Here is a 22122-nt window from a genome sequence, read left to right as displayed (position 1 = left end):
TACTAAAATGAAACTTGCTGATACCAAAAATGCTATTCACCTTTTGGGTACCTCAGCTACTCCCTAGGAATAGTACCAAGAAAATGAATATCGAGATAAGAATGATTCAGGTATCTTCATTATTGCCACCTGCCTTGCCCACCCAACTACCCTTGTTTCTCCCACACTACTTCTTCATTGAGCTCTGCCCTTGGAGTTGCACTAAAGTAAACAGGGCATTCACTGGTATGGTCAGCTGTCAGGACAGCCTTCTCAAGTGGCTGACACACTGTGGATGAACCAGAGCAGGTTTCTGTTTCCGTAGCAAAAGCCAACTCCTTATAGATCATGTTCGTGGTTTTAGGAAGAAAGTGAAATCTGGTTCAGCTCAGACTATAGCTGAAGACTTCTGCATTGGAAAGCATAATTCACGTTTATTGTAAATGTCATCATGCCTATGAGCTCTAGAGCGTATTTACAGTGTCAACCTAGGGCTTTCCTTGATGGATGCTTTTGTGTTGCTCTTTTCCAGGAGTCCTACATATCAAAGCTTTGGGAGATTTCTTTCTAGTGATTCTGACACAATTGATAGAGCATGAGGCATGGCCTCCTTACTTGAAGTTCTTGGCTATTTTTCAACCTTTCATTGAAGACAGGTCCCTTTATCATGAATGTAGTGAACAGAAAAGCCTGGTGCATCCTCAAAGCACATAAACCGAGTTAGTGTCCAGGAAACTTTCCCTCAAGCTGTTAGCACAAGGGAGGCAGGCTGTTAGCATAAGTTATTTGCTTCACCGCAGGGGCCAGGAGAAACCTTGTTAAGCCATGAATTTCAGTCCGCAGTGATCTGTGTGTTGAAAAACTGGATGAGCAGATTTTCATCGGCGGATTCCAAGAGGTGTTTACATCCACGGCTGCTCCCCTCTCTCCCAGCTCCTCCCAGGGTGGGTGGTACAGCCCCTATTTGCCCAGATGGGTTTTAAATAATCGAAACACCCAAGCACCTGATTTAGTTTGTGTGTTTGCCACCAAGGGACTATCAAGTAGAAAGTGTCAAATATAGTAACACAGAGTACGCGAGTTAAGAGGAGGTGCAAGGTCTGGAGAAGCGACTGTCTAAAAGCCCGAGGGAAGACATCTAGTTCAGGTGTGACTTTTCTCTCTGGGGCCACCGGGGTTGGCATAAAATGACATCTGCCTCTAGGTAAACATGGCTAAAGCCCAGTCCAAGGGAATTTCCGCTGACCGACTTAAGAAACATCAGCACAAGGTACCCCGGAGAAGCTCCAGACACCCAGGGCAGGAGGACCCTGTGGCCGGGGGTGGGGTGGGGGGGCCGCCCCTTCCCTTCTTTCACGCACTTCCTCCAGCCGACCCCCTCCAGGGCTCGGCGCGCTTCTCTCCACTTCTCCCTCTCAATCCGGACTCTTCCATTGGGCTGACTCACAGGCGGGATGCGGGGTGTGACAGGACCGAGGGCCTCGGAGGGCAGCTGGAGGGCGAGGGAAGGTCTCTGGGTAACACAGGGCAGACGAGGAAGCCGTGGGGGTCCCGGGCGAGACCTGGGGCGGGACCGCGGAAAGGGGGCGCCTCGGGCACTCACCTGCTTCTCCGGCTCGAAAGCTGCGAACCGTGTTGCCCTTGCGCAGGGGCTGGGGGAGCAGAGGCGGCGAGCCCCGCTCCGAGGACCCCAGTGTCCGCGCCGCCTCGGCTCTGACGCCGCCGCTGTACCTGTCGTAGAGCCGCAGCATGTGCTCTGACACCTTGTCGAGGGGCTGCGGGAGGGGGTCTGGGCCACCCCCTGCAGTGCGGTCGCCTGGCACAGGCTCGCGGAGCTCCGGGAAATGCTGCTTGAGTCTCTGTCCGTGCGCCAGGCTCACGCACAAGCAGCCCAGCCATAGATGGAGCAGTCTGCGCGCCCCAGCCATAGCGAGGTCCGCGTCCGCTGCTGCGTCCTGGGGGGGTCCCTCTGCGGCGCGCGGGGCCGGCGGCACAGAGGGAGGTTGAACTTCCAACGAGCTGGGCGAGGGCGCCCGGAGCCCGGACGCTGCCTGAGCAGGACAGCGACCAGCCCCACTTTTTGCGCCGATCGATCGCGGACCCGCAGGTGGGCTCCTCCCCGGCAGCGGCGCGGACCTCACCAGCGCAGGGCGCTGCCGGCGCAGTCTCCACTCGGACCCCAAGAAAGAGCTGAAGTCGTGGCGTGTGTGACCGGGGTGTTTTCGGATCTGTCTGTACCCTCCTTCCCCGCTTTATTTTCGAGATCAGCCGGCCGAAGTTGCCGCGCTGGGCACGGGAACTAGCGCCGGGCCGGGCGCAGAGACGGAGCGGGGTTGAGCGCCGCGGTCCTGAGGGCGCTCGCTCGCCTTGTGCAAGGATTGGAGCAGCCGCGGTGCGGCCAGTCCGAGTTTTGAGTGTATGCGTGCGTGCGTGTGTGTGTGCGTGCGCGTGTGTGTGTGTGTTGTGTGCAACAGAGAGAGAGAGAGAGAGAGAGAGAGAGAGAGAGTGAGAGAGACTGCCTTCGTTCTCTGGCTGATCTGTACGGTCCGCAGCCAATCTTGCTGTATCCCTCGCCCTCGCAGACAGCTGGGACCCCGCTATAGCCGGGAGAGAAGAGAAGGGGGAAGTAACAAGCAAACCAGTAGGGGGAGGGAGAGAAGAGGAAGCAGGGTTGGGGGTGGTAGGGGAGAGGAGGGGGCAAAGGAGAAGATCGAGGAAGAAGGAAAGGGTAGGAAGGACGGGGTATTATTTTTTTTAATCCCTTCAAGAACATTGGCTATGTCCCGGCCAACAAGAGAGCAGAGGAAAAATAAACTCCTTCCTGGACACTTTCGCCTCTGATTCCAAACACCATCAAGATGTGAACACCATTCTCTCTTCCTTTTGTGGGCCTCTCGAGACCCAGGTTGCGGACCCTGCACTTGTGCCAGGTTGCCATCTCTCCCTGTCTCTGAGAGCTTACCCATCGTCGCTCCTTCTCTTCTGCATCTTCACTTTGCATCCACCCCCTCCCCACCCGCCCCCAGGAGAAAAATACGAGCGAGTGGAGTCAATCCCGTCTTAAAACAAATAAACAAGCAAACACACTACAACCCCCCCCCCCCCAATTCCCCCTCGAGAGGATTCTCTGCAGGATTGCGAGCGGTGGTGAAACGGAAAGACTTCTGGGACACGCCAGAATCCAGAGCGGGCTCTCAGAGTTAGCACCTCTGATATCCTTCCTCACCCTGTCTTTCCTGGCTGTAAAATGGCGATTAAACTACTAGCTAACTAACATTTTACCACATACTTATCACGCCCTAGGTACTCGCTGTTCTTTTGATTTCAAGTGTATTATCTTTAAAGGATTGTAACGAGAAAGCCCATTTTACCGATGAGGAAACTGAGGCAAAAGGACACTCCTAGATGGCAGACCTGAGCTCCAAACTCAGGGAGTCTGATTCTTGGGCTCAAGCTGTTAATCATCACACTATTAATAATGAAACTAGTATTTATTTAATTTATTTTAAAAAACATCTTTATTAGAGTATAATTGCTTTAAAATGGTGTGTCAGTTTCTGCTTTATAACAAAGTGAATCAGTTATACATATACATATGTTCCCATATCTCTTCCCTCTTACCTCTCCCTCCCTCCCACCCCTCTAGGTGGTCACAGAGCACCGGCTGCTTCCCACTAGCTATCTATTTTACTTTTGGTAGTGTATATATGTCCATGCCACTCTCTCACTTTGTCCCAACTTACACTTCCCCCTCCCCGTATCCTCAAGTCCATTCTCTAAGAAACTAGCATTTAAACTGAAGTTTCAGTGTGACAATTCAGGTACATGTTCTTTGCACAGTGCCTGGCCTGCTGCAGTAAAGACCTCGGTAAATGTCTGTTGCAGCGTATCTATCTGTTCCCTCGGTGGGAGCAGAGGGGGGTTTATGGAAAAGAATATAGGCTGTGGGATCACATTGGGCTTCCAAATCTCCCTTTCTTCTTTGAAGGTGGATAAGGACACATTCCTTTTAGAGTTTTGTTTGGATGACAATAGAAGACAGTGCTACATTGACTGGCACACTGGCTTGCCTCCAGTAGGGGCTCAATCTCTTTGTATCCCAAATTTATCCCAAATGCAGACTACATCCTCCCCACTAAGTCACTTCTCAACCCTTTGTGGTTTGGATTTTGCCCTTGGCCACCCCTGGAACTGTTCTGCAGATAATAACACAAACTTCAAGGCTGGTTGTGAGACTTATGTGAGATTCTGTGTGTGATCTTTGCTTGGCATAAAGAACATAATAGCTTTTTTTTTTTTTTTTCATAATAGCTTTTGTGATTAATAATGAAGACCTAATGGCAAAATTCAATAGGCCCTGGAAATTCTCTCCCTCTTTGATTTTTCTCTGTGAATCTTTGGTTCTTTCCCTCTGCTTCTTGCTCTCTCTCAGTTCTGTGAGCTGCCTCCTCTTTCTTGGCCTGCCTTCAGGGTTTCTCACATGTTTATAACCTGCCCTGAGAGGATAACAAATTGAGAAAAAATATCTCCTGCTTTGGTGATCACCTCTGACCTTCAAATATATAGTTCTGGCACTCTCCCAGTCCCAGTCTGCATTGCTTAAGTTTCACCTTCCTCTGTTTTGAAACCATCCCCAAGACTTCCCTTCCTTTAGCTCTAGTGCATAACTCCACTGCTACTTCTACTTTGTACTCGATGTAATTTTCCCTTTTTAGAAGCTCTGCTGTGACTGCTGGAGTTGACCACATGTCTTCAACGTCTACCCTTACTTCTTCCTAGATGTATATACTTTCCCTTCCTTGTGCTTCCATTTTCTTATTTGAGTCATAAGTATAAAGTAATAGTTCCTGTTGACAGGGTCATTGTAAAATATCATGGGACAGCCCATGTCAAGAGATTAGTACAGTGCCTAGCTCATAACAAATGCTTAAGAAGAATCAGCTCTGAGCTAAGAGAGATTGCTTGTATGTTTTTGTCTAAAGCAGAGGTTAAAAAAACAGAGGTCAAGCCATACTCATTTTTATAGTTTAGTGACCAGCCATTACATTCAGAGTAAACAAAGTGACAAGGAGATATTAAGCAGGTAGACTAACCCCTACCTGGGACTCTCACCTGTAATTACAAAAGACCAGGTTAAAAAAGTGTGGATAAAAGCTGGCAAACTGAAGAACACTTGTAGCAGCCAGATCCTGGACCAAAAGCGCCTCATTTACAACTAACCTCCACCCAAGTAGATGGAGCAAGGGATGAACAGATCAAGCCAGCAGCATAATGTTCTTCAATGACAAAGAAATGACACTCATGTCAGACCCTCTGAGTGACCTCCTGAGAAACTGAATTCAAAGCAAATTGAATTGGGAGTAATAGTTCCCTCATCAGAGTACCTAGAGATGCCATCTTGTGATACTTCACAACCGTAGCACAATGTTTCTTTTATCAAAGTTCACAGAATCACAGATCTGGATGGTTTAAGTTGTCTCAGAATGCTGGCATCTTTAGATGCCTTCCCCCCAAAGGGATGAAAGATGGGAATCATAATTCTGGTTGAGCATCTGGCTTACCTGATACTTGGAGGATTTGTAGCTATGCAAAACAAGGAACTTCTGAATTGAATCCAATGGTGGTACATGGTCTGATTTCTTGTTGAGTCTGGTTAATTAAAATCTCTTATATTTTAGTAATAGGAGTTTCCTATTTTTATCTTAGCTAGTAGCTGTTACTGTTACCACCAACCACTGAATCAGAGGACACTTATCAGTCTCTTTTCCTAAACACAAGGAGAGTTAAAGAAAGGCATTTCTGTAATTTAACAACAAATGCAAATTAGAGATTTTAGTGGATTACATTGAGTTGAGCTCTACTTTTGACCACATAATCATGTCTCTCTGTGTGTATATGCATACTCATATATGTATACGTGTATATGTATATACGTGTATGTATATATACATGTATATGTGTATGTATATGTGTATATATGTATATATGTATATGTATATATGTGTGTGTGTATATATATATATATAAAATGCATGTCCTCTTATTAGCCTTCTTAGGCACTATATACATTTATTTTCTGAAAACATCCCATGGACAATTTTTATTGAATACTTACATAAGGCTGCAGTAGCAATTGTGGGGAAAATATATAAGAAGATTGTGTCTTAGGCTTGGAGGGGGTTTAACCTTCTAGTAGGTGAACCAAAGAAACCTACATGGGCCAACTAACAAATAATGGGAGAAGTAGTGTTCAACCATGTTTTTAGATTGTGTCACAATTTTCTGTGTCAATCAAAAGGAGGAAATCAATGGGAGATGGAGTAGTCAGAGAAGATTTCCTGGAAAAGGTGAGTCTTTTTTTAGCCTTGAAAAACTAGTAGGACTTTAAACAAGTCAAACATAAAGAACTTGTAATTTAGGAAAGAATAGCAGTAAGAGATGAGTTGCAGAAGTAAGAATGAGCTTGCTGTGTTAATAAGTCTGTGCCTGTTGGGACTAAGGTTGATCTGATTTGAATAGAGCATGTATGCTGGAGAGTACAGGAAATAGAGATGGACTGTCAGCTAGAATGAGTTTATGGAGGACCTTGAATGCTAGATCAAGGGGAAAGTAGGGAACCATAGAATGTTTTTGAGAAGAGAAGACTTTCTAATGGTCCAAACTCTCCAAAATGGTCTGGAAAGTTTTAATAACTAATAAATTTCCTGCATCTGGAAGTATATAAACATAATGTAGATGACAACTTGGAGAAATTTTAGAACTGATTCAAGTATCAGAATGTTGATTAAAGATATTTAAAGCCTTATTAGTTGCAAATTTACTTGACTGAAAGGATATATCTATATCTATATCTATATCTATATCTATATCTATATCTATCTGATTCACAGCAGCTTAAACATATAGGGATTTATTCTTCATCCTGTTGTAAGAAATCTGCAGATAAAGAGCTGTTGATATTTGTTCAGTGGCTTGACAATGTCATTAGTAATGTTTAGGTGGCTCATCTTTTCTCTCTTGCTGCCTCAGGGTCACCAGATGGCTCCTGCAACTCCAGCCATCCAGCCCTTGCTCAAGGAAGAAAGAAGGAGGAAAGGGGAGGCACCAGCTATATCTCTTCCTTTTCATCAAGAAAAGCAAACACTCTCTCAGAGCTCTGGCTGTTATCACTTATACCTCACTGGTCTAAATCTTATCTCATGGCCATCTTTACCTGCAGTCATTCAAAATTATCTAAATGAGGGGGACAGGAGTATCTTGTCTCAGCCTGGGCACATTGCCATTGCAAATAGAATCTGAGTTCAGTTGTAAAGGAAGAAAGGACAATGGAAAATGTAAAGTAACTAACAGGGTTTAATATAAGGACCCTCCCAATGTTGAGAGTCTATGAATCTTCAATCCATTTATTAGTTATTTTCTATTCTGCCTGTAAACTTGTTTAGTTTTTCTCCATTCTAAAAACAAAACCAAACACCAAAACTCTTTTCCATATCTATTTCACAAACTATCATCCTCTCACTTTCTTTTCTTTGATCTCTGAACTTGTTTAAAAAGTAGTCTACACCTAACATTTCACTTTCTCACTACCTATAATCACATCACTTCATTTTATTTCTTACCATCTGTAGCAAGATCTTTGTACTCTACTGAAACTGTCCTTGTATTAGGCACTAACCTTCTAATCACCAATCCAACTGCCACCATCCTCCGTCCCCCACCCCCAGGCTTCATCCTTATCTGAGTGTTTGACACTATCTACCACCCTCTCCTTGAAACTCTGTTCCTTTTTTATCTTACCTATTCTGGCTTCTTCCTATCTTTTTGATTACACATATTGTTGTTTCATTCATTCAACAAATATTTAGTGTGTACTGTATTTTATTTATTTATTTATTTATTTATTTTTGGCTGCATTGGGTCTTCGTTGTTACACATGGGCTTGCTCTAGTTGCGTCAAGCGGGGGTTCCTTTTTGTTGTGGTGCACGAGCTACTCACTGTGGTGGCTTCTCTTGTTGCAGAGCACGGCCTCTAGGCGCGCGGGCTCAGTAGTTATGGCTCCTGGGCTCCAGAGCATAGGCTTAGTAGTTGTGGTGCGTGGGCTTAGTTACTCTGTGGCATGTGGGATCTTCCCAGACCAGGGCTCGAACCCATGTCCCCTGCATTGGCAGGTGGATTCTTAACCGCTGTGCCACCAGGGAAGTCCTCTACTGTGTTCTTGATGCTTAGTTTGGTATTGAGAATACAGAGATGGAATGAAATGGTCCCTATCCTCTGGAAACTTAGTCTACTGGGGAGATAGGGATATTATCACTTAAGAAACCTTAAGATAATTTTGAATGGCTGAATAAAGCTGGAAGTGCTACATGGAGGAGATGATACTTGAACTGAGATCTGAAAGTTAAATAAGTGGTTTTCCAGGACAATTTCAGATACGCTATTCCAGGCAGAGGAAGTATCCAGAATACAGAAGTAGGAGAGGCCTTTCTTCCGGGATCCTCTTCCAACTTCATACCAATCTCTCTAATTATTTCCTTGGTAGTTAAGTCACTTTAGCTATGTACTTTTATTTACTTTTCAGAAACTCCCCAAATGACTTTCCTAACCTACAAAATTTCAGACTCCATTTTTTATAAACTTGTGGATGTTCTGTTGGCATCATAAATTCTGTGCATCTGTAATGAACCTGATCATCACCCTCCCCACCATCTTATCCTTGGTTTCCATTCTTCTGTGAATGGCACCATTACCCTTATAGCCATCTAGGTTCCAAGTCTTAGAGTCACATTTGCCTTCTCTCTCTCTCTCTGACCACCATGTCTAATCATTGCTAAGTCCCATGCAAGCTATCTCTGTGATATCTCTGCCATCTGTCCTCTTTATTTATATTTATATTGCAATCTCTTTCATTTAGTTGCTAATATATTCTACTCTAGATGAGTTGTCTCCCAGATGGCTTCCGGTTCCTGTCACTCCAACTGTTTTTGATTTCTGTTGCTGCATAACAAATTACCACAAACTTAAAGGCATAAAACAACACCCATTTATTATGTCACAGTTCTGTAGGTCAGATCCAGGTGGGTTCATCTGGGTTTCTGCTCAGGGTCTCAGATTGGAGGGTGTTGGATGGGTGGTGTTCTTATCTGATAGCTCTGAGTAAGAATCTTCTTCCAAGCTCATTCATGTGTTGACAGAATCCAGTTCCTTATGGTTATAGGACTGGGTTCTCATCTTTTTGTTGGTCTTGTTATCAGCTCCCAGAAGCCACTTGCCATTTCTACCATGTGGTTCTCTCCATCTTTGAACCAGCAATGGAGAATTTCTTGCATATCTTATACAGTGCTTCTAATCTCTTTCTCCAGAAAGAGTCCCCATCCTTTTAAAGGACTTGCCTGAGGTCAGGCCTACCCACCAAGGATAACCTCCCTTTCTTAAACTCAATTTTGTCATATAGTATAATCACCAAAAGGATATCCCATCATATCTATAGCTTTCTCTTACACTGAAGATTATACAAATGACTGGAGTCAGTTTAGAATTCTGCCTACCATAGTCATCATCTAAATACTGCTACTAGATTTATCCTCCTAAAACTTACTTCAGTAATATTATAAGCTTTCTCAAAAACAAATAAGTAGTTGCTCATTACCAACTAAACTTAAGCAAAACAAAATAAATCCTCAGTTTGATACTCATAGCCTTCCGCAGTATGTCCTCAGCCCAATTTTCTCTGGTGTATCTCTATTCTTTCCCACATTTTCCCTATGCTCTAGCCAGAGTAGATGGTTCTTTTCCACTTTTTTTTCACTTGCAGTCTTCCTTTGCCTGGTTTGTAATCTTCAAGATCCATCTGAAAATGCTACCTTTTCTGTGCAGTGATTCCTAATCAGTCCAATGGCTTGTGAGCTCTTAATCCTTTAAATCTTCATAGCATTTAGTACCTCTTATAGCACTTAAGAGATTCTGTCATATGCTGCTTTTGTTTACTTTTATAAAGAAATAGCTGCTTCTCTAATAAAACCCAGCTCCCTCGGTGTTGGCAGCAATGGGAGAACATCCACCTGCGGAAGAAGTGGCCGGACCTCTTGTCTGACTCTTCATCCCCAGAGATTTTCCATCTGCCCCATCTTTCTCTGGCTGCTTCCTATTTTTACTACTGCACTGCACAAAAAGATTCTGCTACACCTTTCTCTCTCATTCTAGCTAAGCTTGAACACACAACTAATTTAATTTTGGATTTTTGTCACATAGTTGAAGCAAGCCTGGAATTTGCAAACAATAATTGACTAAAGGTTCATGGAAATAAACACACAGGTGTCAACACACAGCTCCATCATCTGACTTATACCACATTTTGATTTTCTGCTTTTGGGGTCTTTTTCTTCCTGGCTCCTGTCCTACCATCATTTTTGCTAACAATTATTTAACTGAACATCCATCGTGTATCAGAAATCCCTCTACGGTGCTGCAGAGGCAAATGGGAACAACATGATTTTTTTTTTTTAAATCTGGGGTCAAGATAGTAACTCCCAGAGAGGCAGAGGCAAGTGCTTCCTCATCTCTTCATAATTCTTCATTGAGCGTGCGTTATAAGCCATACACTATTCTAGAAGTTGGGGATATAGCCACACAAAAGACCATTGAAATCCTACCCTCATGGAGTTTATATTCCAAGAGAAATGGACAATAAAACCAAGCTGAAAATGTAAGAATTTCACAGAAGTATCATGAGGATAATACAGCAAAGTAACAGGATCTAGAATGGTATGTGTGTCTGGAAGGGGATGCTGGGGTATTCCAGGACGATGAGGTGGTCAAGAGACATCCTCTGAAGACCCAGCATTTGAACTGAGACCTGGAAGTGTCCTTACATTGATCCAACTTCTTATTAGATGCAAAGGCAGGGAGAGTTATTAATCTTTTATGCCCACCACCTTCCTCTAATTTCCTTACACTTCATTATATGCTTAACATAATATTTGCGGAATAGAATCCAACTGAATAGTGACAAGATGAAGGGGTGTTGCACCAGACATCTCCCACCAAACACATTTGTTTTCCTATGTAAATGCATAGAATAAAACATGTTTATCTTCCTATAACACAAAATAATTTGATTTTAGCTGCTGCTTATTCCCTTTTTTTCTGAATTGATTTCAACTGCTTTTCAACTAAGGCATTCCTTAAAATTTGAACGATGTAAAAATTAAAGATGACTAAACAAATATAATAAGGAAAAAGAATTAGATCCTTAAGGGCAGAAACAGTATTTTATATACTTTCACATTACCCATCACCACAGGACCTAAACAAAACCAAAATTAGCATCTTGGGATATAACTTCTCAGTCTCCCTTCTTCTGTGCTTAGGGCATAGAATATTTCTATGTGTTAATTATATCTTTAGAATCACACAGTATTTTGACTTTTTACTGTTTAATTAAAAAATAAAGAAATTATATTGTAAGGGGACTGGATCCTTTTTCATGCTTGACAATGTTGATTCTGCTTCATAATCAACATATCAGAACCAGATGTACACTAAGGTTTTATAACAGACATGCCCAGTCATATTCTCCCTTGTATTATTCAATTCCACCTATACTGAAAATTTCAACTGATAATGATGCTATGAGAATATGCCATTACAACTCCCCCCTCCCCCAAGAAAAAAGAAAGAACTTTACTTATAACAACTGATGTTTTTCCCCTTGGTAGAATGTTTTGTGTCATGCTTGAATCACAGCATGAGAAATTTTGCAAGCCTGTCTTGAAGCTTTCCTTCCACTGGCTGTTCATTTAGTCCTTGTGATTTGATAGTTGGAGTGTCTCCTCAAGTGCTGGTCCTATTGTTTTCTGAGTGTTTTCTATAGGATTTGCATGTGGAACTCTACCTGCCATCTTAATCAGCTTCTTCCTGCAGGCAGTTCAGGTGGCATCCTTCCTCTGGAATTCGTGTTTTAATTCTTATGGCCTCCTAAAGATCTTTTTACCAGCAGATTTCTCTCTCTTGGGCTTAGCTGTTTCTGTACATGGCAGTTTACTGTTTTGATTCTTTTGGGAAAAGCCATTACTTTAAAAAAAGAAAAATCTCCTCTTCTTAGAATTCATCTCTCTGTTCTCCCTCGCCCTTTTGGTGATTGTTTCCTAAACTGAGTTTCTAAAAGTATAACACTTAAATTATTTTGTGCCCTAGCAATTGTTGCACGCACAATTCAGTGAACATTTCCATTCATATGTCCATAGTACTCTCCTAGGTGGTCATGCCTCTAAGCGCCCAGAGGTGAGGATTAGCTGGCAATGCAGAAATGCGTGTGGCTGCCCCATTCCTCTTCTGCCCTCAGGCTCACACCTCTCTCTCTACCTTTTCCCACTCTCTTAATTCTACCTGCTTTTGTCCCTCTTCCTTCCCAACTGGCCCTACCTCTAAATGCAGTCCATATGATGGTTGGTAGTAGGACTATGGATTGAAAAGGTTACTGACCCTCCAGTATCTGGAGGGAGGTGATCTCATTTGTTGCCTTGGCAACCCAGGGATCCAATCATTGGCATGGCTGCAAGTATCTGCCTTTTCACCCTGCAAATAAATTTCCAGGCGTAGCTGCTCAGATGACCCATGTAAAAACCTTAACAGGATCAATTAAAGTTGCTTAGGTATGGTGATGAATCCTTTAAAAATATGGACAGATGGGGGGGTATAGAAATGATAAATATCACCACTGGGAACTAATTTTATTCTCTACTTTCACTTTAGGATTTCCAGGTGTTTTTCTGTCATTTCTTCCTTGAGGGAAGTCATTTCAAACTGCTCCTGGATATCTGCCCACAGAAAAGCAAACAGCTTTCTTTGACCACAAATGATCAGCACCAACAACTTCTCCACCCTGTTTTTCAATTTTTGAACTCTGGGGTAAATTCTTGACTTATAAAATTAAGATCTAGATAACTCTGGCAAGGAGCCAGCCCCTGCAAACCCGTCTTTACTAGGCAATGAAGAGTGATTGCATAAATGCTATATAAATGCTTCAGGTATCCATGTCGTCAGTCCTGGTAACCATTGCTGAGCTGTAAACAGAGCAGGAGTGTCTGGGTAGTGCTGGACGAGCTAAGTAGGATTTGGCTGGACTGGAATTAACATTGAATGGAAGCTGACAGATCCTGAGCTCAGCAAGACCAAAGGCTGCTTCTTTTCCATCTTTGTCATCCTACATCTATACTAAGTATGTATTTTTATTGAAATCCATATTTTGAGGGAAGTGTAAATAATTCAAAAGAGATTCTTGATGATCTTTGTAGCTAGTTCAGCAAAATTTTTGAATTCTAAGGAATTGACAAGGAATACCCTCAAGGAATATGCTGCTGTCCTATGGCAGCTGTTCTTGCTTTAAAACACTCTGGTGCAAATTTCCTCCTAATGTGACACCCAAGCCAAACCAAAATGTGAATCTTCTCCGGATCAGCACACTTCAGATTTTATTTTTTTTCATAAAGTTTTCCTGGATGACTTCAGGCCATTATTATCTGATACATAAACATATGAGAAGTTAACTGACCATATAAACTGGGCATTTGTATACATTTGTGTCTCTTTAGAATGCAGCCTCCTAAGAACAAGAATCACGTGTAGTGCCCGGGAGAGCTTTTTGCCTACAGTAGATATTCAGTAGCTACCCTTTAGAAAAGTGACTGAAATAAGAACACTGAAGCACAAATAGTGATATCCTAGTTCTGTCACCTAAGATGACATAAAGATGAAAAAGAGAAGCTTTAAACGTGGGATAGTCTATTATATCTCCAAACCCCAACAGGGTGAGGAAATTCATGTTGATAGCAGAAATGTGTTTCCTTTTTAGAGAAAAGCAGTACTACTCTTCCAGTGATGAAAAAGATTGGAAGAAAAAATTTTTTTTTCAATATTTTTCTCTGTTCATTCAGCACTTGTACATAATGTGAGTGTAACTGCCTTCTCCAATATTTGTAAATGATGCGTGTCATAAAAGATATGCAAGTGATCACACAGCAAACCTCAGCCCCTGAGTGCCTATTTCCTACTTTCCTTTTGAATCACGTGTAATAGACTGACTATTTGAAACTAATTTAGGAAATCAGATATAAGTTCCAACAAAGGGCAATAGACAACCAGGTATTTTTCTAGTGGTTTTAAATTGTTCCAATTTTTCCCTGTTTGGGTAGGAAAAGGTCTTAAATGTTGCTGATCTTGGAAGTGCTGTGGGAAATGTCTGTCCTGCTAGGTGAAAGAAATCCCAGCTGGTGGCAGTGTTTGGATTGTATTCCCAGCAAATGTCAAGGCACAGTTCACTTACTAACAATATTTGGGCACAAAGAATGGAGCGACAAAATGTTTTCAGGGATCCTGCTGCTTAATGAGGAGGTGGCTCAGACAGAACCAGATGGGTCCTGATGTCAGAAACTTCTGGGCACAAAGATGATTCTTTTGTTCCCACTTCTGTCCTTAGGACAAAGCAAAACCTCAAAGTATACTGGTTGATGTAGTAGGAGAAGAGGTTTCTCTCTGGAGATGTTCTCTGGGGTGGCAGAGCAGGGGGTGAATGGTCCCCTGGGTAGTAGATATTGTGAGCAATGAGAAGGGAACAAACTATCCATCAGTGGTTCAAAGAGCTCTTTTCCTTGGTTCTTGAAATTCATCCAGGCTTCAAGAGCTCCCTAATAAAAGGTAGGTATCCCCGGGAAGGCTAACACTTTGAGTATTATCAACAGGTACCAGTTAACACCTTGAGGGAAACTTGGGAGAGTTGCCAGAAATTGGTAGAAAAAGAAAGGGAAAATAGAAACAGTCCCTGGGATAAAGTATTATCTACCACCCTCTTCGGTCCAGGATGAGCCCTGCTTTAATCTCCAGAACAAGTGGACTTCTGTCGTACCTCAGTGGCCTTGGGCAAGTCATTCAGCTAAGCTAGTTTCTGCTTTATCTGTTAGTAGGGGAGGGTAATCATTCTTTATCTCATGAAGGGTGTTGGGAGAATTTATGGTCTTTAAAACATTTGAGATTTTTCAGTGTGAGGCAATTCATAAGTACAAAGTGTTATTAGTGGTTTTATTACAGGACTGTAAACTTGATCTATGTAGTATCATAATGGTAATATTTTGTGGAAGTACTTATCTCTAGTTCTGCAGAGAGGTGGACCTGTTTTTATCCCCTTGCCAGGCCATGGTAGAAGTCCTACTAACCACTGATGAATATAGAAGAAGTCCTGATAGGAAGGAGATGTTGTTGACTTTTATTACCTAACACAGGTGTTTTATAGTATTTCTTATCAGAGAGCGATATCCGAATACGTAGCTAAGCCCGTTCGTTCAAAGCAGTTTAGATAGATTTTTTTTTTTAATCCCGTGAAAATGTGGAAGGCCTTCTTTTCCATGTCCACAGTCATTTCTATTCTCCCCCTCTTGCATGGCAGCCACAAGCGTCTTCATGCCAGCTTAGAAGAATCGCTTGCTGACGTTCCCTATCTCTGTCCACACAGAAATAGGGAGGATAAGAACAGCCGAGGATTGCCTGGTTGCTTCATGTTTCAGGAATCTACAGTGACTGTCCAGGGCCTAACAGAGTTAACACTTGAACTCCTTGGTCCAGAATTCAAGGGCTTCTAACTTCCAACAGCTTCACTTCCATTTCCATTTTTCCATGAACTCAGTACATGCAATCATTTGCCACTAATGGCTGATCCTCTGTGTCACCTCCATGACTCTGAGGACAATTAGAGCCTCAGTACTATGAAAAGCATCTGGTTCATAGCAGCTGTTCAATAAACAGTTGCTGAACGCAGGAATAAATGATTTAAACCCCAAAACACTTTTCCTTGTTCTTTCTCATAATCTGTGTTGTTGAGTCATCAGGCTCAAAACTCGATTCCTCAGGCAGCCTTGTAATTCAGTGTGATATATTTGCCAGAATAGGCAAACTCATAGAGGCAGAAAACAGATTAGTGGTTTCCAGGAGCTGAGGAGAGTGACTGCTTAATGGATATGGGATTCTGTTTGGGGTAATGCAAAGATTCTGCAAGTAGCTAGTGGTGATGATTACACATTGACATGTGTAACTTTATAATGGTTTAAATGGTAAATTTTGTGTTATGTGTACTTTACCATACACACACGCAAGTTAATATAGTTATAAGTTAATATAGTCTGACTTGTGATTGGTTAGATAACTTTGTGCCAACAATAATTGTAAAGATCCTGCAAATCTGTGTAACACTAACATTTCTTTTCGCCGTGCAATTTACTGCAGGAAGAGACCCTTTAACGTAGGATGATCAACTTGTCTTGGTTTGCCCAAGTCTATCCTGGCTTTAGGACTTAAAGATCCATGTACCACTTAATCTCTCTATCCTGGGCAAGCCATGATGGTTGGTCACTGGATTAGTCAGGGTTCTCCTGCTCTCAAGACCTTCAACTAATTGGACGAGGCCCACCCCACTATGGAAAATAATCTGCTCTATTTAAGTGCAACTGATTGTGAAAGTCAGTCACGTCCACAAATATCTTCACAGCCACGTCTAGACTAGTGTTTGATGAAATAGGCACCATAGCCTAGCCAAGTGGACACATTAAATTAATCATCACAGTCATGTCATTTGAAATGCCTCTTGAAAAATTTGATGTCTACAATAATACAATCTTGAGGAAGTAATGGAAATAAGACATTTCAAAAAGATATCTCAAAAAATATGGATATTGACAGTATACTTTGCAGGGCACTAAATGTGAAATGAGCTACTTTTTAAAATTTTTATAAAACTGACATAGAATTGTGAATAATACTTCAGAGTGCTGAAATAGTTGCATTTGCATTTAGAGAATTTCCAATTTATCTGAAATTGAATCTAGAAGCACAGAGCAGGTGGAAGAGGGTAGCATGTTATGCTATGGTGCACGTCAACCCAGTGAGATAATTGTTCTTCTAATACAGATACTGCAGTGATGGACCAAAGAGACAGTGGGAGGACACATTAAAAACACACTGGCTGGAGTCAAAGAGTTGAATTCAAATCTTGGTTTATACACAGTACTATATATAAAAAATAGATAACACACAAGGACCTACTATAGAGCACAGGGAAATATACTCAATATTTTGTAATAATCTATGAGGGAAAAGAATCTGAAAAAGGATATATATATACATATATATATATACACATATACATATATATGTATACATACGTATATATGTATACACATACATATCTGAATCATTTTGCTGTACACCTGAAACCAACACAACAATGTAATCAACTATACTTTAATAAAAATAAAACAAAACAAAATAAATCTTGGTTTTTCTACTAATGGCTTAGGGGACTTGAACAGGTTATTAAACCTCCATGAGCCTCAATTTACTCATTTACAAAATTTGTTGTAAGGTTGTTGGAAGGAGTACACAAATACCCTTTTCCCGGTGCAGTGTTTGACTCCATTGACACTCACTACATGGCAGCTACAGAGAGGGTAAGAGAGTGTTTAAGTGGTTAACAGTCATTTCATATGCTATGAGCTGTACTAGTCATTTTTCAGGCATTATTTATTTAATCCTCACAATCACCAGTTATGTAGTGATTGTTATCGGTCCTCATTGTACCAGTGACATAATCAGGCTTAGAGGGGTTAACCAATATTCCAAGGTCAAACACATAGTAAATGGTAGAACTAGGATTTGAACCCATCCACTGAGACTCTAGAACCTTCTAGCCTAATCCTTCTAGCACGTTGACTATTTGAAAAAATTAGTTAAGGTTAAAGTCCCTAGATGAGGCTAAGTTTGAATAATTGTTGAGCCAGTTATTTCCTAGATGGATGCCCTTGGGCAAGTTATTTAAGCTCTCTCTATTTCTCTATTAAATAGGAGTAATAATAATTACCGTCAATCCTTATTATGTGCAGATTCTGTATTTGCACATTCACCCACTTGGTAAAATTTATTTGTATCCTCAAAATCAATATTTGGCACTTTTGCAGGCATTCATGAACATGTGCACTGTGGTGAAAAATGTGAGCTGTCCACCGTGCACAAACCCAGCTGAAGTTGAACAAGGCAACCCTCTGCTGTCTTACTTCAGCTCTCATACTATAAACAGGTGTCCTTTTCACAGTCTAGCTGATGCCATGTTTTCCACATTTTTATGCTTTTTGTTGGTGATTTTGCCTCCAGTATGGCCCCAAGCATAGTGCTCTAGTGTGTCTAGTGTTCTTAAGCACAAGGCTGTGATGTGCTTTATGGGAAATAAGATAATGTAATGGATTTAATAAGATAATGTAATGTGCTTGGCACAAAGTAGAAACTCAGCAAATTATAACTAGATTCTTTTTCAAGATACTGTAACACTTCATTCTAATTTAGAGAATATTTAGTACAAATTTTACTATGTTGTTCTAATATGTCATTTCTAAAAGTTACCTTTAAAAATACATGTTATAACCCATATCTCAAAGAAACAATAGAAAACATTTTTTGAATATTACAGTAGGAGGCAAAAACTGTTGCCTATTAGACCTACTGTGAATCCTCATGCGTGGATGCACAGAACTATGGAATAGAATCAAGTAATTAATGTTTCAAAAGACAAACTCTTATTGCCTTGATTCTCTCAATCATAAGAATACAACATTGATTAAAAAAATCAGGACGCTTCTATAAATGCACATACAATTGAACAGAATCCTTTACTTGGCGGGATTTTTTTTTTTTACTAAGGTCTTTTTAGTAGAACAAAGAAGAATGAAACACATCAAAAAACCTGTAAGAACTCATGTACTTTGTAAAAATATTGAATGAATAGGTCACTATTTTAAAACATTTTTAATCTATCTCTGTTAGATTATATGGAAATGTTAATCTTGTTCAGCTGTTTTTGAGACTTTCATAAAATTTCTTAATTTCTCTCAAACAGGATAATTTCTTTACATCCTATTAACCTCTTCTCAAAAGAATACGTATTATTCTCTGGAAAGAAAACCTTTTAAGTTTAAAATTTACAAGATTGGTTTCAAAATCATTTAAATGTCAATACAACGGGTTTTAGTTTTCTGATTACTAGTCAGTTCCTTCTAGTAGGAAAGTCATCCACAGTGGAAACACGTGGCAAAGGCTTGCTCGGCATTAGAGAGAGTTCAGATTTTACTTCCTTTGTGAAGTCTCTCCATAGCCAAGGGGAGCTTTCCAGTCTTCCCTGGAAGCATTCCCAGCATACTGTGTTGTCTTTTGTTTCACTATTAGTACCTTATAATTCCTCCTCTGCCGTCCCCCAGGGTGATGAACAGTGCCTAGTAGAAAAAGGATGTTCAATAAAAGCTTGTTGAATGAATAAACGAATGAATCAATGCCACTAACTTCCCAGTGTTGTGTGTGCATGTGTGTATGTGTGTGTGTGCCCGTGTATGTGTGTGTATTTAGCTACAGCATGTTTGTTGCTTTCCTTATCCAAGGCACATAGCTAGTAAGTAGCAGGGCAGGGTTAGGGAAAAAAAAGTTCTTCCTGATCCAGTGTTCTTTACACTTTATTCTTAATCTTTACCCTCTAATTTTAAATTTGGGATCCTTGAGACCTAGTGTGTTCTGACAAGGAGATCTTCTGGTCTGTGAAACGAAGTGAGTTGATAAAGCCACGTCCTTAAGAATAAATAAGAGGTCATTCTCAAATGTGTTTTTCTTCCTCTAGCACTTACCTTTTTTGGTGTAATGAATGATATCTCCACCAACTGTAAAACAAACTTAGCTCTAATGCAGCATATGTTAACATTAAGGATCTTACTGATGAAGTTAAGATAAGAAACCTGGAAATCTAAGAACCACTCTTGACCCCCGTTCCTGGAGAGCTGTGAGCATTTTGACACGCCTTATCAGTTACCACCGGTTTGAGGAACACTTAGTGATTTCTCGGTTTTCTATGGTTCTTAGAATGACTTAGCTCATGTATATTAGGAAATTATTCCTTTTCATGTGGAACTTCTCAACCAAAAGCTTCTCATAATTTTGCAATCTTTCCTTCCTCTTTTACCCTCTGTTTCTAATTGTTCTCGAGTTTTGCCAGTTCTTCTGGTAAAGATCTGATCCTTTAAAAAATATTCTCATTGACACCACTCTAGTTTACATTTCTATGTCCTGAGGACTGTTTATGCAGCAACCTCGTTAAACCGTTTTCTGACCTTTCAAATTCTTGATTCTCTTTCCCATCCATCCATTTTTGAATACAAGTAATGCATCATCTTTCTGCAGTACAAATTGATTCTGCCTTTTTTTTTTCTGATAAAAACACATCTAATGTTCCCTTTTGTCCATCTGATTAAGGATAAAAGGGCTGGGTGACTAAGGGGAGCATCATCATCACTCTTACATTTCTGTGACCTGGACATAAGGTTTATGCTCTATGCCCATCTTTGCTCACGGCTCTGTCCCAGGACTCAGCAGGGCATGTGGCATAGAGGAAGCACTCATGCCTAATTTTTGATTGAACAAATCAATTTTTTTAAATGGTGTTTAAATTCCATTTGACTTGGGTTTAGCCTCTAAATAAAATATGTAGTTCTGTGACATTTCATATTAATGTACACGGACTCACATACAAAGGCACTTTGAGTCCATAGGAGACATAAAGGTATGACTTTAGTTCTAGTTCTTGCTTCCCAGCCCACCTGTATGTATTCAAGTTTCCTTAGCATTTTGCCTTTATGTATTAAATTATCCAGAAATAGCAATAATTCTTGGATGAGTGATTGTGTCTAAGACTAGTTGTTGTTGTTGTTGTTTTTATTCATATTCCAGTATGGTTTAACGTGGGGAAAGTGATGAAACAATGGGAGTTTGATTATTCAGTTTTTCCCTATTTCTTCCAGACCCACTCCTAATAGTCTTCAATTTTCCTCTCCTATCACCATTTCTGGATACAAAAGATTAGTGGGAAATCTCTCCAATAAATATTATGGAAGTTCAGCCTTTTCTGCCTCTTCTCTATTTCATCTCTAGTGATATTGCTATTCTGCTCCATACTTGGGTTCTCTAAGGCTGCTTTATTTCTAAGCCAACTTTTACGCTAAGGAGAGGGGAGGAGCAGATGTGTATCATTTCACATTAATAAGGCAGTATAGATCAGCGTCACCATATTTACTTCTAAATACAGGGGGAGAGTGTTTCAATCCTTAGTAGTTGACCACTCTACCCACTAAACCTTGTGAATCCTTTCCTGGATTGTGACAAAGTCTGGGCTCAGCTGTGACCTTTTTATCAGCTTTCATGGGATGTCCATATTGGCCTTTTCTACTTCTTCCTGGCCCTTTTTCCCCTGCCCCTCCTCCCTTCTTCTTGTCCTTTCTCCCTGTTACTGCTCTTGCCCAACATCTGCCCTTGGCCCAGAGGGCAATTTCCAGCTCTGGGTATATTGTCTACTTTTTTTCTTTTTTTACAACATCTTCTTCAGGGCAATAAACACACATTTGCATTTCAATAGCAACTCCTGGCTATGTTTAAAAAGTATCACTCACAAATAATTAATATTTTAACACAAGAAACCCTGATTCCCCTTTCTGATCTGTCTCCTCTCTGCTTTCAGAAGGGAGAAGGGCCTAAGCTTCTCACACACTGCTTTGAGTGCAAGTGAAGCTTAAAATAGTCATGCTTGACTAATTGTGCTTTTCACACTTTGAACTTGTGAAGACTGTTTGTCCATTTATGGTTGTAACTGCTCTCACCTTTTTCCTTGGGGACTCACCACACCTTGTTTCCTATAAACTGTCCAATGTTTGACTTATGGAGGGAAAAAATGGAGACTCCCTTCTCTGATTCACACCTTCTGCACACAATCCCTCTCCATCACGGAGAAAGATGATTGAAGACTCTTCAATTTCTTTTGTTAAAATGCTCACTTCTCCCTTTCCCACTCTACTCTTAACCTCACCCCAACACCCCCTAGATAATGTAAAGGTAAATTGAAAGGGACAAAATCTGTGGAAACATACCAGGGACTTTTCACTTTTTTCAAGGAAGTGAAATAAAAATTACTTAATTGTGTAGAGCATTTGTAAATTCCAAAGTGCACTCATTTGAAAATTACAATGACCCTTTGGGGTAGGAAGGATTATTCAATTATAATATTATTACTATATACATTT

At 41.0% G+C, this 22122-nt stretch overlaps 1 protein-coding gene across 1 annotated transcript in view; it reads right to left on the bottom strand.

Annotated features, from left to right (window-relative positions):
* The window catches only part of BMP3 (bone morphogenetic protein 3), a 28251-nt gene extending 25673 nt beyond the window's left edge, over window positions 1-2578 (bottom strand). Inside the window, exon 1 of the mRNA XM_059066511.2 lies at window positions 1583-2578. Within this exon, the coding sequence (XP_058922494.1) occupies window positions 1583-1907 (325 nt within the window). The 5' untranslated portion in view covers window positions 1908-2578. The remainder of the gene's footprint in view (window positions 1-1582) is intronic.
* Window positions 2579-22122: the final 19544 nt, after the last annotated feature.

Source organism: Kogia breviceps, chromosome 6 (assembly GCF_026419965.1).
Source record: "Kogia breviceps isolate mKogBre1 chromosome 6, mKogBre1 haplotype 1, whole genome shotgun sequence".
In the NCBI taxonomy this organism is placed as follows: Eukaryota; Metazoa; Chordata; class Mammalia; order Artiodactyla; family Physeteridae; genus Kogia; species Kogia breviceps.
Note: the sequence above shows the minus strand (reverse complement) of the source record. Positions and strands in the feature narration are given on the sequence as shown.